The sequence below is a fragment of the Ixodes scapularis genome, unplaced genomic scaffold (assembly GCF_016920785.2).
Source record: "Ixodes scapularis isolate PalLabHiFi unplaced genomic scaffold, ASM1692078v2 PGA_scaffold8__174_contigs__length_109621045, whole genome shotgun sequence".
In the NCBI taxonomy this organism is placed as follows: domain Eukaryota; kingdom Metazoa; phylum Arthropoda; class Arachnida; order Ixodida; family Ixodidae; genus Ixodes; species Ixodes scapularis.
In genome coordinates, this window is record NW_024609883.1 from 96,541,245 (window position 1) to 96,557,738 (window position 16,494).

Consider the following 16,494-nt stretch of genomic DNA (forward strand, 5'->3'; position numbering starts at 1 on the left):
TCATCGTGTCTTCAGCGAACACGATGTCTTTTGTATGATGGATGATATCATCGTGACCGCGACCTAATGTATCTTTTAGTTCTGCGAAGTGGTGGGAAAATATGTAAATATCAAAAGTAAAGCCGACTAACATTAAAGGCTGTAGGTCCATACATTTGGGGTCCGTATGTTCTCACCGCGAGGGTACAACAGGGCGCCGTCTATCGGACAGTCCTTGAACAACTCTTAGTCTGCGTTTATTTTACGCGTCATACGTTCATCGTGTGCTCAAAATAATTATTACGATGTTACGCACGATCATTTTTTTCGTAGATTGCGCGTAGATGTTACCGCGTAAATACTGCAAAAATTTCAGTAGCTTGTTATTGAATAGATGGGAAGCGTAACGTTCCACGGCTCCCGGATAGATGACGCTAGAGTGTCAGTGTGTTCTCTCGTTGTAGGCTGTCTCAAGCGGTTGAGCGTGACACAGTCGGTCACGCTCGGGCGCAAATATCTGAATCAGCTTTAAATGGGCTTTACTCTGGCGTTTTCTTCGTAGCCTCCGATTTGCTTGGAAAGCACGCTAAACACACCAACAAATATCGCCGAAATAGTATCTCAAATAATATTAGGTCAAAGTAATATTTTTTTTTTTCCTGAAGATCTTGAATTTAAAATTTTCGTCCGCATTGTGTTTGCGAACTGAAAGTCTATACTAGCAACGATATGAAACTGACGCCAGCGCGGCAGGCAGGAGTTCGCTCTTTGAACTGTAGAATTTCTTCCCAAGTGATTACAAGCAGTTTCATGGTGTCCAAACGAAACGCTTTGAAAACATCTTCTAGCACCCCGCGTAGCAGCACGAAAAAAAATGCTCGGCATTGTGTTTTTTTTTTTTTTTTATATACTGCCCGCTTTACTAGCAAGCTCGCCTTCCACTGAAGTGGCAGGCAAGCTTGCCGGTGGTGCCTGCCATTGCCACTGGCAGTGAACGAGCGCGGGTATATTTGAATGTTGGTTTTGGGATCATTTTCACCTTGTTGATTTCACGATAACTATCATGATTTTCGCGTTACCAAATAGCGCACCGAAAATGATAAGGGAGGGGGATTCAGAATATATAGTTAGTCAGGATATCTAAAAAAAATCGGCCGAATATCCCTTTAATCTCACCAGAACGCACACACAGACACGCAGGCGCAAACACAAACGCACAAACACCCTTAAGAACTGTTAAGCCGCAATCATTCTGCTTGCGCATCATACGAAAGAACATGTCGTTCACTGCAGACACGACGACAACATTATCCTCGGACACGCCACAAGCACGGTTCGAAGCATGTTCACTGCATACACATGCATAACATGTCTGAGAATAGTTTTTTTTTTTCTATTCGCAACGTGAGAGGACCGTCATACAAAAAAATAAATTAACACGATTTAAAGCAGTGCCTTCAGACTTTTTTTTTTTTTTGTGCGAAGTGTTAGCATTGGGATTGCGCGGCTTCAAGGTTGTCACTGCGCGACTTCTTCAGCGGCACCAGACTGCTATCCACAAGAAAATATTGCGACCATCGTGGTCCCCCCCACGCAACGTGAAATATGTCCCATCCTGTTCAAACAAGCATATAGTGATGCGCACTCGCGTAACCCAGTCTTCACTCCATACGATCAACGATAAACTCGTATCAAGAGCCACGATGAAAGCGCCATTCAAAAGCGGAATGCAGCGAACCCAAATGTTGACGACATCCTCGCCGTCTCTGCACTTGTCCGCCAGGACCTGAGCGGGGAGCAGGAGATCCGCCAGGAGGCGGTTGGGTCGGTCCTTTACCAGGATGTGCATCAGGGAACCTGGATGAGAATGCGAGAACAACCATTCGGCTCGATTACGAACAAAAGGGCCGTGCAAGCGACATTGGGTATAGAACGGTTCTCACTTCACACAAGGTCGCTGGCATTCTGGGACCCAAGTAGTATCCACTCGCACGGAGCGCCAGTGACCAAGATGCTTCTTCGTCGCCGCATAATTTCGAGGATAAAACCGGACATTTCCTGGCAAACTTTCCTTCGCAAAAGTTGATGAGGCAGTTGTGGAGATCGCATATTTAATGTTCTTAACAATGCGATCCCCAGGATTTCGCCATCAAGCATTGCGGTTCCCGCGGTGAGGATGTTTAACTAAGGCTCATACAGTCACGAGCACTGCGTGAACTGTTCGATTTGGGCTTGTGACAATCAATGCTTCGACATGCATTCGAGTACGGGGCTCGTGCTGCTCGTGCCCTAAATAGAGAGGTTTCGAACAGGGGGCCCCAACGCTTTAGGTTCCCCGAGCAGCTTACGTCGTAGCACTCCGCAAGCAAAGAAGTTCTGCGCACGTGCAATGCGAGTCTCCAAGTTGTTTGGGGTGCCCGAAGCCTTGAGACCTGCTATTTTAATACTCCCCAATGTGTGGAACTCAGCGCGTGTCCTGTGCTTTGCCAACCGTATAGTGCGTGGGTATACGTTAAACACTGGCGGCATATAATCGGCTCCAGAATACGTGACCGCTTGTTCTGGCAGTGAGTGGAGGGGGTAAAAACAACTTGTGCTTCTCGTTTTTTTTTTTTTTTTTTTTTTTTTTTTTGCGGCTGCTATGGAGAAGAGATTAAAAAAAAAAGTAACGCGTGTTACATAGCTAATTATGACAAACAAGAAATATTTCTAAGCGATATATACTGAAAGTAGAGAAAATGTTGCACCGCTCCTTCGATCTATACCACCCAGACGTCCCGTATGCAGAATGCATTCGCTATATATGCGCACCTCTGGGAGCAAAGCAAAGGCAATATGCCTGCGAAAAGTAATTTCCCATCGCGACGCAATTTGTTAACCTACACCGCTTATTGGGAGAGAGAACACCTCGTTATCAGAATTAACCGCTGGGCTAGTTGGTAATGCATTGCAGAGGACAAGAGCGCAAAAGACACGGACAAGTAAAAGAACAGGACAGGACAGGGCAGGACAAAGCGCCTTGTCCTGTCCTGTCCCGTTCTTCTACTTGTCCGTGCCTTTTGCGCTTTTGTCCTCTATAGAACACGTCTTATTTTCCTTTCTTTCGTTTTTGACGCCTTTGTTAACACGACTACGTGATTTGTTAAGACACCGTTTGCTGATTTACACCTTGGCTTCATTTGGGAGAGAGGATGCGCGAGTGCTATAGATATGATTTTGGAAGCTTAGATGAGCTAAGCACTGACGTATAATCACGTGATACAGAGGCTGGGAGTGAGGGTGAACTGGGAAAGCGCAAATGGAGAGCGGTCAGTGGCGACGGCAATGTAGGGCTAACTACGCTCTCAAAAAAAAAAAAAAAAAAAAGGAGTAGTGCTTTCCCCCTTAGAGGAGGAACAGCCGTGTACCCTACGTACCTTTAGGAAGGGGAAGGGAGGAAAATCTCCACCTATTTTTACCTAGGGAAGAAACGTTGCTCGTACAAAGGGAGGAAAGTTGCTACTTTGCTCGCGGAAAAAGCGTTCCTCCCCTAAGGAGGGAGGAAAATTGCCCACATTTTTTCGCCCAATAGAGGAAACTTTCTCCCCTTGTGTAATTCATATAGCTTCCACCAGATGGCACTCAAAACAGAAAACAAAATGTTGGTGAAGCGCCAATTTGTTTTTCAATGTCCCCCGACTTTGGAACGCTACATGGTAAATACACACACATCCCTGAACACACAGAATACAGGAAACACGAGGCGAAATACCCCACAACAGCAACAACGCCAGCGACACCGAATTCCCACAACTCTCTACGTACGCTAAGTTCGCACTCTCTCTATATATGGCAGCCTTATTTTTGAATCCGGCTTGGCCGGTGACTGCCATCATTTGTCGCATAAACACGGAGAGATCGAGCAAACATTACTCCTACTTGATACATTATTTGCACTGTCTCTAGGAATAGCCCCATCTCTTAATTCAACACCCTGATCAAAGCAAATGTAAATCATTAGGCTAATTAATAAAATTTAATAATTATCTTCTTAATAAGTTCGAATAATCATGTAATTTATTTTCAGTTTTGGTGGGGTAAGAATTCATTTTAATTGTTGCACAAGTATTTCAATAAACTTTTCAAACAAACAATATTATTGTTTTTAACAAGACTCGTTTCAACAGCAAAGAACATATCTTGGGTCATGGTTTGTCACCCGCATTAAAGAAACTTAATATTGTTTTAATTTTCTAACCTGGAGGCGTTTTTCCTTTAAAAAGTAAGCGCCGGGAGCAAGAAGGACCCACGAATGCATTTTACACGAATAACCCCAGACTCCAGACAAGGAGAGAGAAGCGAGAAAACACATCGCGGCACAAATAGGATTAATCCAAGATGAAATAAAACATCCTTGAGCGATATAATAATGGATGATGGCGGTTGGATCAGAACCGGTTACTGAAATGTTCAGCCAGTGCGTATTGCATAGTCAAAAATAAGGAGTTTTTAACTCGAGGCCATAGCTTCGAATGAATCCCCTAAAAGTGGATTGGGGAAGGAGTTCAAACCGTTTCGCCCCTAACGGTTAAGCTGAGAACTCAACTCATAGGGACAACAATCATAGTACTAGTAATAAAACTTTATTTGTCTCGTACCTCCAGGACAACCAGTGTGTCACACATGGTGGCACTAACAAAAAAAAAAGTTACACGAAAACAACTTAGAGATTGTTTGTGTGTAGTGACGTTGCGCTCGGGAGACGTAGCCGGACGCTGTGGCAGCGTTCGGTGGGGGCCCGTTTTAGCGAGCGAAGCACCCATACAACACGAAGTCCAGCCGAACGCTGACTAACAACTTGAGTCTACAATCTGTGTCCTCAGCTCGATCGGGGAAGAAGACTCAAATAAATCAGTCCACAGGGCTTGTGTGGAGCAAACACCGAGCTCCGGAGAAAACAAGTTAGATAAAGCGCCCCCCGTGGTTCGATCTCCTCGCCTTTCATTCCCACTCCCCTACAACGTAATAGTGCTGCTCCTGAAACGCGTCTCCGACTGATGTTTTTACCGCGTCCTTAAAAGTGGTCCCTCAATTTTTCCCCGATGACGCCGCAGATATCCGATGTTGTCGTCTGCCGCGATCCTGGTGATGGTCACGGTAGCAATGGTACACGTACCAGATACCCGTTCTGTCGCAGGTCGCTTTCCAGCTTGGGAGTCTACGGTAACTTCGGCGGCAAGGAGTTGGGACGCCGCGATGACAGCGACACTCGCTTTTAATCGTGTTTTTTCTTTTTTTTTGCCGGGACTTGTAATTTCTACCGCCAGTATCGCGGCATCCGACAGTATGACACGCTGGCTCCTGTGACGTCATTTTTTGCCACTCGGGGACCACTTTTGACGTGTGGACAGGATGGGATGCTAAACGCGCTAAACACGTTTGCAAGTCCGGTCTCAGGGCGTCGCCATCTTGCTCAGTTGGGGTGCTCTTGGGCGCTGCCATACTCTGACTAGGACTCCTTAGCAAGGCTTCGTAATCGGATTATAACGCGTCCAAGTGTACCCCAACTGAGCGAGATGGCGGCGCCCTGAGACCGGACTTTCAAACGTGTATAAGTCAGTGACAAGTTCAGAGTAAAGTAGAAGCTCCTCCCACCTCTCTCCCCTTTGGCAAAACGAACGCCGGAGAGGATGCGACCTCCTGTCCAGCGTTCGCTCTGCTCGTGTGAAAAGAGGTAGGGGGGGGGGGGGGGGGGGCTTCCACTTCCCTCCTAAGCCGTCACCGAGCATAGTCGAAGACGCGTTCCAAAGGCACCGTAGTGATAGAGTATGAATCTACGACACACGAATCCAGTCGGGAAAACTTGCCCCTGAAGATCTGGACGTCGAAGCACGAGTTCCACTCCGGGAAGAGGGACTTTTTGCTCTGCGCCAACTGGACTCCTTTACCTGTGGGGAGAAGGAAGGAAAGGAGGGCATAAACTCTTCGGTCATCATCCGCTGCAGCGGCAAGATCGTAATCACGGTCCCTTTTCACGTTGCACGCTTGAAAGGCATCGTGATATAAGTATCAGTGGTACTGCTGCTGTAGGAGCTATATGGAGCCAATTCAGAAGGGTCAAACGTACGTACATCGTTACCAGTGTTGCCATTTTAGCGATTTTGTCGCTAGATTTAGCGATTTTCTATGCATTTAGCGACGGATTTTTTTTTAATTTAGCGGTTACCGACATTTTTTTTAGCGACTTTGGTGTTCAACCGTAATCTTGTTATTTTGAATAATTTTCGAGATGCTCGCGGGCTAAACTTTTTTTCCCTCTAGCCGAGTTTGCTTTGGCTATACTCAATTTAGCGGCGCGCTTAAAAACAATGTCAACACTGTCAACAATGCGGACCTGCAGACCATCTCTCCAGCGCCCACGTACGCACGTGCTCTCCGCCAAACGTTGAGAAGATTGTGGAACTGTTTAGGGAGGGGTCAGGTGGACCAAATTTTACCTGGGAATTGCCTGTGAATAACTGCATTCAGTTTTTAGAAAGTTTGATCCTTTTTTTCTGAAGAACATGACTGTTGGCAGTATTGTCCGCGCACTAAGAAAAGCCTGGTTTTGTTTGAAAGCGCTTACTTTAAACTGCACTTAACATGTCAAGTGCGGCTCTGGAAAAAAGTTGCAATCAACAGATTAAAATCAGTCTTGAACGACAATCAAAAATGTTAAGAGTCATTGCAAATATCATTACAAATAAAAACCGTCCTAGTTGTTTTTCAGTGTAAGTTTAATCTCTCAAAATACCTGAGATATGATTATTTGAGGTTCACTTACTTTAAAAGGGTTTAATAAGCTTTTGGAATTCAGCGAATATTTTAGCGACTTCCCGGCGAATCTATAGCGACTGTTTTAGTGACTCCCTGGTCTCAATTTAGCGTCGCGCGCGAAAACAGATGGCAACACTGATCGTTACACGGATCTCGTTATCTTTGGGGGTTCATTCACCAACACAGTGTTTAGAATGAAGCCCGCTTGGCCCACACCAGGTGTGGGCACTGCGCATGCGTGGAAGCCGAATTCGGGAGGAATGAAGCGTTAGCGCACGCGCAGTACGGACAGCAGCGCCATCACAGCGGTGTGACGTCAGTGAGGAGTTGGTCTCCATACTTTTACCCACTAAACCAATCGGGCAGAACAAGTGCGCCGCGGTTCCACGCGCTTTCTCTTGCGCGTGATGATTGGTCGAGTCGGTGAGAGCCAACGCGCGACAGAGGCGACGGGCGTCGTGTCACGTGACCTACATGCGAATTCAGTTACCACGCTAGATTCGGTGGGGAAATTTTCGTCATGTGCGTGGCCTCGACGGCGATTCAGTTTTAGAGCGCAGCTCTTAGGCGCCCGTTTCCGGCTTGAGCGGCGTCGCCGTCAGCGTTGCCGCGCGGTGCATTATGGGACACGTGACGTCACTGGTGACCACTGATGACGTCATCAGTGACGACGACGATGACGTCATCAGTGACGTCACTAGATATGACGATGACGTCATCATGATTACGTCATCGTCGCAAGACCTCATGGGGTCACGTGACCACCCGTGAGGTCACGTGACCCTCGTGAGGCGACGGCGGCGCCGCTCAGAGGGAGGAGTATAGCAGACAGGATATGGAGGCAGAAGGGGTATCCTCTCCCCTCAGTACCCTTCCCTCCTCCTCCTCAAGAGTTGCGCTCTAATTCGGCGTTACAGGGAGTTGTAAACGGCTTTCACTTTTTTCCGCTAAATTTAACGGGGCAAATGATGTCACGCGACTTGGTGTCGCGCTATATCTATAAGCAAATCCAGTATCCCCGCTAAATTTGGCGTAAAGATTGACGTAGCGTGACCTACACTCAAATTCAGTTTCCCCGCTGATTCATAGGAAAAACGAAGGTCTCACGTATATGCGAAATTGCCCCGCAATTTTTAGAGCCCAGCTCTTATTCCCCCGTCTCCTTGCTTCGCGGGGTCGCCGTCGCCGTCGCCATCGGTGTCGGCGTAGCCACGCTAAATTTAGCAGGAAAATTGACGTCACGTGACCTCAACACTAATTCGATTCTCCGCAAAAAGTTAGCGGGGAAAATGACGTCACATGACTTGGTGTTACGTCACGAATGAACAAGTTCAGTTTCTCCGCCAGATTTAGCGGGAAAACTGACGTCACGTGACGTCAACAGCAATTTGATTCCCCGTTAAATTTAGCGGGGAATCGAATTGCTGTTAAGGTCACTGGCATCACTTTTTCTACTAAATTTAGCGGGGAAACTGGGAGGAGGGGAGTTATGGAGGAGGAGGGGAGTATGGAGGACGAGAGGAGGGGAGGGTACGGAGGAGGAGGAGTGGCATACCCTCCCCTCCGTACCTTCCCTCCTCTTCCGAGCTGCGCTCTAATTTCGTGTTACAGGGATTTGTAAACGCTCTTTATTTTTTCCCCCACAATCTTTAGTTATTTCTTTCCTTTTCCCTTCCAGCAAACTTCACACGTAAAGAAAAAAAAAGGAAAACGTGGATGTTTGGTATTTACAGGACACAGAATGGGCATGGCAGGGAGATCTTTCGGTTGTCCGGCTATCGAAGAAACGCATGTGAACTTCACACTCCCTTCTCTGTGATTTGTTCATCGGCGTGCTTGCCTGCGAATACCGCAACCCGATTGGCTGCGGAGAGATAATGATATGCTTCGGACTTGCCACGCCTTCCGTCCCGGTGGGCCTCTCGCGTGGCCCGCCGGGACACCAAAGGCACGACGGGAGAACACTTTCTAGTGCTGAAGGCTGGCCATCGAAATGAGGCACCCAGTCCTTGTCACTACTACAGAAACCGTTAGTGATCGGTTACGGGTTCAATCCCCACCCTTGCCCGTTTCGATGTGGACGATCGTCGTACCGCCGTGCGGTCGTGTATCACTATACTGCGTGATGCACGCTAAAGACACCAGGCTAGCGGTTGTACCACACTGCCTAAATTGCTCATCTACAGCTGAGACACCAGACGGTCATTGAAGCAGGATAAGTTTATTGCTGCATAAACATACAAGCACGCAAATGTTTCTTATCGGTTACTGAGGCCACTAAGGGAAACTAGGGGGAGGGTATTATAAATGGAAATAAATTATGTACTTAATCTGCACTTCAACTGTATAATCCAAATCTAAAACTAACTAATAATAAACTTTTTTTAAGACAATGTGCAGAATTCGAGGATGGTAGAGGTTCAAAATTGAAATGATAGAACTAAAACCAAAAAAAGGCACGTTTTCTCTGCCGTGAGAAGAAGGTAACGAAATATCGAAGACATAAAAGTCAGAATCAAAAGAAGAAAAAGAAAATTAGTAAAGAAAGGCAACACCCAGGGTTAAAAAAAAAAATTGTCAGTGCCCTAATGCCTTTAGTAGAGTCGTAACTACTTTGAAAAATTTCGTTAAGGAAGTTTCATTCCAAATCGAATTCGAGCTGAACTGCGGCGAGCCCAAGTGATTTTAAGACTCGTGATGAATAAATCACTTAAAAAAAAAAGCTAAAACAAAAAAAAAAAGCTCCAAATTACAATTTTATGCCGTAAACGATCCTAGCCATCCTTCTCACGCCTTCTGATCGGCTGCGTCAATTGCGACGACAGAGATGTGACACACATTTAAATAAAACAGATTAGTTTAATTAGGTTCCAGAATGCCCATTAGAAGAAGCCGCGACGGTAAAGGTTTTTATTCCGGCCTAATTTAGTTTTAGTGTCTTTACCTTTTGTTAAATTTTCCGCAAAAATAAAATAGCTTCAAAGACCCTATGTGCCTGGGGAAAGAAAGAGCGGAGTGTCGGCGCAAGGCGAAGGACTTGGTAAGAAGAACGGAATAAGATGAAGATGGACACAGCTCTCCCTAGAGTCTTCGAGAAACTTCGTCTGGAGAAGTCGGTCCGCTAATGTGATTCGAAGAGGAAGTGAATTTAGATGGCTTCGAATCAGCGCACGCCTGTCTAAAATCTGTCCATCGTTTTTTCGGCAGGCGAGGGCGCCCCAAATTCGATGTTCAATTCAATTCAATTCAATTCGTTTATTATCAGTGAGGTGCATACATATTTTACTAAATAAAGCAAATGGACCCAGAACTATTTGGCTAAATTAGGTTCATTCCTCTTTCAGGTTCTGCTCACAGCTTATTGAGTTTGAATGAAGTTGATGGGTTTGCTCTTTCCGGTATAAAAGCAATAATTATAATTATTGCTTTTATACAGGAATGCAGCGTTCTTATAAGGACACTGCATTCACGCAACAACAGCAAAAGAATATATTTATAGTTTAGGACAAATTTTGTTTTCAAACAAGTACACGCAGCCTAATTTTGAATTGACTATGGGACCACGACACACGGACTGTCATCGTCTGAACTAGGCGTTCCACAATGAGCGAGCAACAATTTTCTCCTTGATAAAATTGTTTTTTTGCGTTTACGATAGATACAAACCTTTGCAGGTAAACGAATAAACATGAAAGCAACAAGTATAGCCATGGTAGCGACCTTAACGATTATGCAATTGACTCAATGATAATAGCTGCTCGCCGATTTGGTCAATAAGATTGTTCACAATGGTTAAAATCTTTTAACAGGCTCCACGCTAAGAACCAGACCTTTATTGTCCTAATTTCCTATGACTCCGTCTTTACACTCTCTCGTTTTTATTTCTTTCCTTTAGCTCCGATTATTTTCTCTATTAATTCAGATCGAGACCCATTCTTTATTTTGCTCCTCAAGAGGGAATAATTTGCTCGAAGCAATGAACTACCTCATTCGCACTTTAGCTTCCCCTAAAGTTTTGACCTTACGAAAGAGGTATACTAATAAATTCAGTCCTTCAAGCTCGCCGTTTGACCAACTTATCAAGGTCAAACATTTTGAACTATTGAAAGGGTTAGTTCTTAGAACGTTAAACTAAAACCTCGTCGCTAATAAAAAAAAAAAAAAAAGACGTAATTTTAAAACACCCCAGCGCGACGCGTACAAGCTGTCACCTCGCGACGTCATTCTCAGCTGCAGGGAGTGAAGTTCGCGCTCTCGTGGTATGGTAATTTCCGTTATATATTCCGGAATCTCATTTTTCGCCCATGTATTGTGCCTCGCATTATGTATAGGCACCCCTTTTTTCGGGTGTTTTTGCTTTGGGGGGGGGGGGGGGGGGGCCTTGAACGGAATAGATGGTCAAAGACATCGTTATTCTTCCTTTATAGTTCATGAACAAAGGTATACAAAGGAACCCACGAAATGAACGAAAGATGAGGCAATAAGGTCCACATCTCCAGCTACCGTTATGTATCGTTGGGTGTGAAATTTTTTTACGAGTAAATATCACACCGTGATTCGAAAGTAGTTTACATCAGGCTACGAACAAGTTTGGCAACACGTCGTTCACGCATACGCCCATTGCGGGACTGTGTGCACACCACCGGTGAGCTCAAGCGCATTATTCTGCGTTTTTTTTTTTTACGCTATGTCCTTTTGTGTAATTAATTTAGTTATTTTACGATGCCCACATACCAATTTCTTTTTGTTATTGGTTAACGATCACCTGTCCACTCCGCACATTAAGATTTGCGTATGAAGAAACAAGAATTATTTGAGAAACGTTTCAGCAAAACGAGCTTTTTTCCCTATGGGGACACACAAAACTCATATGACTTCATTTACTACAAGGTAGAAAGAACTCAGAGCGTCTGAAACGTTTCATCTAAACAAATACGTACCTCTTCAACAACATGAAAAACAACAAAGTACTTGGAGCATACTCCGGCGCTGTGAAGCAAGGCGACGGAGATTTCCTTATTGCCACTTATAACCCAGCATAATCCTGACAAGTTACCATAACATTTCAACTATATAAAATACGCGTACCGACCTTAATTTAAGGAGCGCCGGGAGCTGCAGAAAACGAGTTACCCAATGTGAGATTAGAGGGGATTTTCGTGAAGAACCTTTCAAGGCCGCTGCTTTCTTCTCCTCTCCCCAAATCTTCCGGGCTGCAAGACGATGTCTCGCTCAGAGAATATCCCTGGTGGATATTGCCTTGCAGACGGCTTGCCCTCGGACGAATCATCTGTTTTCATTTCCCAGTCCCCCCCCCCCCCCCCCCTCCCCCAACACCTCCCTCCAGTTTTCCATATCAAAGAGGACGAACGGTGCGAAGATAAACAGCAGCTGAGGATGCCGCCTTTCTGGTCTCTTCCGTCTTTACAGGAAGGTGCCGAGAAGAGAGAACCGTGTTTCTCGGCCCGGATGAATAAACTATGCATCGCATAAAGCTCAAACGCCGAGAGAATGAGACGCTAGCGTTTGAGATGAAACTCCGAGTTGGAGAACCTGACGTTGCCTGGATCAAAATATAATTGAGAAAAATGGAACTTCTTTTCAAACCGATGTACACCCGCCGGGAATATGAAAGTGAACACCTTACCTGGTTTCTTGCCTGTTTTACGGCTCCCTGAAGCTATATTAACTCTCAACGTCTCAAATGTATACCTGGCTTGGAATCTAAATTTTGCGTTCTAGCCCTCTTCTGGAACCAGAGCTTGTTCCAAAACTTGCAGGAGCGTCAAAAACAAGAAGAGGGCTCTTTACCTTCATATCGCTCACGGGTGTACACTCAAGCCTAATATCGTCAACAACAAAAAATGACATTTTGGGCTCCTGTACCATCTAGCTATTTCAGTGAAAACATCTCAGCAAGGAAGGAAACATTTTTTTTTTCTCTTCATTTTTTGCTGATAAGTGTTTTTTTACTTATATAAATCCCACGAGCGTTCACAGTGTCATTGGTTGTCTCGACGATATTAGGCCTCGGTGGACATTGCCTCATAAAGAAATGTCATTTTCCTCGATTTTCTTTCGACATGCAGGTAATGTCATGTTTTCAAACTTCCGAGTTTTATTCCAACTGCTAGCGTCACATTTCCACGGTGTTTGAACTTTGTGCGATACATAGTGTACTTACCCGCACTGAAAAAAACACGGTTCTCTTTTCTCGGAAACCCTGTAGCTGTGTATAAAGAAGGCCGTACACCTGGATTTCCTACGTCGTCTACATGAGGCGAAAGCGAGGCACGAATTGAACACGAGTACTGCGTATGAAACGTTCGATCGAAGCTCGTGTTCGGTCAGGGAGAAGACGGGTCTCAGCCGAACGCGGATACAGCGCTCGTGTAAAATCGGCGCCAAGATTTCCCTTTCGTGACGCGGAAAAATTCAGCACTAAGGTTTCTTTTATCTCTAGAAGGTGTTGCGAGGGTACGTTTCGGCGAAGGGTCGGTGCGTTACCGGGAATCTCCTCGGCCTCCTTGAGGTTGACGACGCAGAAGGGATCCACGATCTCGTACTTGGTGGGCGGCTGTCCTGGTACGGACGTGTTCGTGGGACCCCCGGGAGCCCATGAAACCGGGGTGCCGTGCTGCGCCCCATTGCCCGGCAACAGCTCCACCTGTCGTGGTGCAGGACACACACACACGCACAAAGGCTTGAGGACTGACCCTGGAGCGAAAGGCGGTGTTTACTTGTGTAACGATGCCTGTAACCATGCAGACTTGCACAGTATACCCGTAGCAAGTAATCAAATTACTTGCAATCGATTACATTTTGGACATAGAATTAAGAGGGCGTGTTGGTTAAACATCTTGGTATACGAGCGCAAAAGGAGACAAGGGACACTGTCCGTGTCTGACGTGTTGTACAGCGAAGCTGTTTATGGCTAGGGTTCCGTGAACTTAGTAGAAGAGCGTGTTGGTTGAAGTCATGGATGAAGAAAGAATAAACAATTAAAACAGGGACAACACAACTACATCTTTCATGAAAGATGTAGTTGTGTTGTCCCTGTTTTAATTGTTTATTCTTTCTTCATCCATGGGTTCCGTGAATTTTTCGTGTGGATCAACAAAACCTCAGGTCCCGAATTTGACGCAAAATCGCTTCATTCTGTGCTAAAGCTTATACGTCTCATCACTTGGATGTGCATTTTCAATAGATTAGTTACCAATAGGCACCATTTTCAAGATCAGTAGAATTTCGGGCAGATAATAAAGGCTTCTCAAAGATTTGCCACTGCGTGACCCGCGTCGGTCATGTCTACGCTCGCACCGAGCGCGGTGCGAGCGAATGCATGGCCGACGTCTTCGTCGTCGTTCCAAGCGCTTGCGTGCCTAGTTTTCTTTCTTTCCGCTCCCCCGGGGTGACAGTCCTGTCCCGCGTGTCTAGTTTTTTCCAGCTCATCAACCTTCACAGAGTGAAATGGCTCATGACTTTATTTGTGCGTCCCTCGTCTTCTTTTGCGTTCGCATACCAAGATACATTTTGGAGTAATTGCGCAATCATTTAATAACATTAGGAAGTAATTCCAAGAGTAATCTGATTAATTTTGAAAGCAAAAAGATTACTTCGAACCGTTACTATTTTCCCTTCAATTTTTAATGGAGTCCTTCGTTCGTTTAAGTTTCCTATTAAGGGGGTCATGAAAAGATATTGGGTTGGAATGTTCATGAACTTACAGAGGCGTACTGGTTCTAGTCTGGCCAACGATACTCGCAGGGAGCAGCACTGATTCGGAAGATTCTTGGTCGCGGTGAAATTGCGAGGATAAAAGGGGACTATGTCTTTCAGTCTTGCCTTCGCGAGGCTCGATGACGTAATAATTGTGGGATCGAAACCACCCGCCTGACGACAGTCGAGCGCGGAACATGGATTGGACACAAGAACTGCAATCGACATCGGCTCGTAACAATCAATGTCTCGGCGTACACTCGGGTAGTGAGTGGCTCGTGTCCAACCACTGCGGTGACGAGAGTATAGCCGAACTCTAACAATGCCTGGAGCTCAGCCAAAATTTTCCACTTTGCCGACCCTAGCGCGTGGCTATGATTAACCTTGGCAGCATAAGATAGGCAACAGGCTACATGGCCGCTCGTTCTGGCTCCGAGTTGAGGGGATGAACGATGCTCATATTTCTCGAATTTATTTGCCGATCAATGGCGGCCGGCAAATAAACGACCATGGAAGGTGGACAAACAGTTTAAACGCCGCAACTGTCTGACGAAAATCTCAGAGGCCTGCGCACGCTGGCGACAACCTCGTCGAAGCAGCGGAGGAAGTCGCCTTCGCTGCGGAAGCTTACATACTGCCTGTCTCGGTGCGGACAGACGTCTGCGATTAAAGGTAAACTTTGGCCTTTTTGTTTAACATCGTAAATAGGCGCGGTGCTTAATAGTTGGTAATCGAAGGGGTGCGGGTGTATTGTACGTGTGGTGGACGAGCGCTCTGCGTGCATTTCGAGGCGCGCTCGGACGAGTTGTCGGGCTCGGAGGGGCCTTCGAGGGGTTTCGTCAAAGAGTTGCGGTAGGTTGTGTACACTGTTCGTTCACATTTCATGATCGTAAGAGCTAGGAAAACCCAGCTGCCGCGTCATCGCACACTGCTCGTACGGTTGTCTCCGATGCCTCCACCGTGCTTCGGTACCGACAACGCTTGCCAACATTAAAATGGCGACGCTCTCAATTGCTGTCAGACCACCAAGCAATTTCGGATAATGTCTATTGCCCTTGGCCCCCTCGCAGTGGAAATGACCACGGATGGTTTTGCATGCACCTGGTCCAAACTTTTGGATTCTCAGGTTGCCCACGAACTTAAAGATCGATAAAAGTTTGGCAGAATTTTTACTATCATTCGCATGCGCGTAAGTTATAAAGGAGCTGGCACCGCCTTGCGGATGAGGGGTACAGCAGTTTAAAAAAAAAAAACTACGTAAATAATAAGAACTGTATATATAATAAGTAGATGAAAAATTTTCCTAGAATTTCCACAGCAGTTTTTAAAAAGTTTAATAAAAAAACACGTTCACGCAGTCCATGATGATGGAAAACTCCATCGCATTTCAACGACAATCTGCAAAACAATTTTAGTAACCATTTTTTTTTTTGGTTTTTTTGCAGGAGGTGTACCTGAAGGAGCTTGACCCGGACAAACCCGTTGCCTGTCATGGCGTCTTTGGCGTTGCTTTCAGCATCGACGGCGGTGTCTACGTACGGATTTTCATCCGTTTCCGATTTGCACACGCGGAAACTGGTTGGCTCCACTGCACCTGGAAGGAAGAGAACGAGATCATGAACATTCTTGTATGCTACTCATTAAGAATAATCAAATTACATAAAATCGATTGCTTTTTGGAGAAATTTTGAAATCGTTGGAATACTATTATGAGAAAGTAAGCACAGGAGTAATCTTATTACTTTTGGGATTACCAAAACTACACGTAGCCGCTATTTTTCCCTCCCCTACCTAATGGGACTCTTTGCTTCTTCAAATTTCCCTCCAAGGAATCCTCGCACCAAGTTTCCGACAAGAGGATGGTTTACCAAACTTGGCGGGTTAAGAAGATAATTAATTAATAGTTCCGTGCCATTAATCCAATAATTGACAGTACCAAATAAACGTTTTCAAACCGGCAGAAAATGCTGTTGATGAAACTCTGAAGTAACCGGAAGATTA

General features: G+C 45.6%; 1 protein-coding gene across 3 annotated transcripts in view; it reads right to left on the bottom strand.

The window, feature by feature from the left end:
* The window catches only part of LOC8031570 (putative protein kinase C delta type homolog), a 257,938-nt gene that overhangs the window by 86,771 nt on the left and 154,673 nt on the right, over positions 1–16,494 (bottom strand). For all 3 annotated transcript variants that reach the window (XM_029979728.4, XM_029979727.4, XM_029979729.4), the window contains exons 2-5: positions 15,948–16,087; positions 13,282–13,441; positions 5,826–5,906; positions 1,718–1,836 (exon numbers count right to left, since the gene is read on the bottom strand). In XM_029979728.4, the coding sequence (XP_029835588.3) occupies positions 1,718–1,836; positions 5,826–5,906; positions 13,282–13,441; positions 15,948–15,986 (399 nt within the window). In that variant the 5' untranslated portion in view covers positions 15,987–16,087. The remainder of the gene's footprint in view (positions 1–1,717; positions 1,837–5,825; positions 5,907–13,281; positions 13,442–15,947; positions 16,088–16,494) is intronic.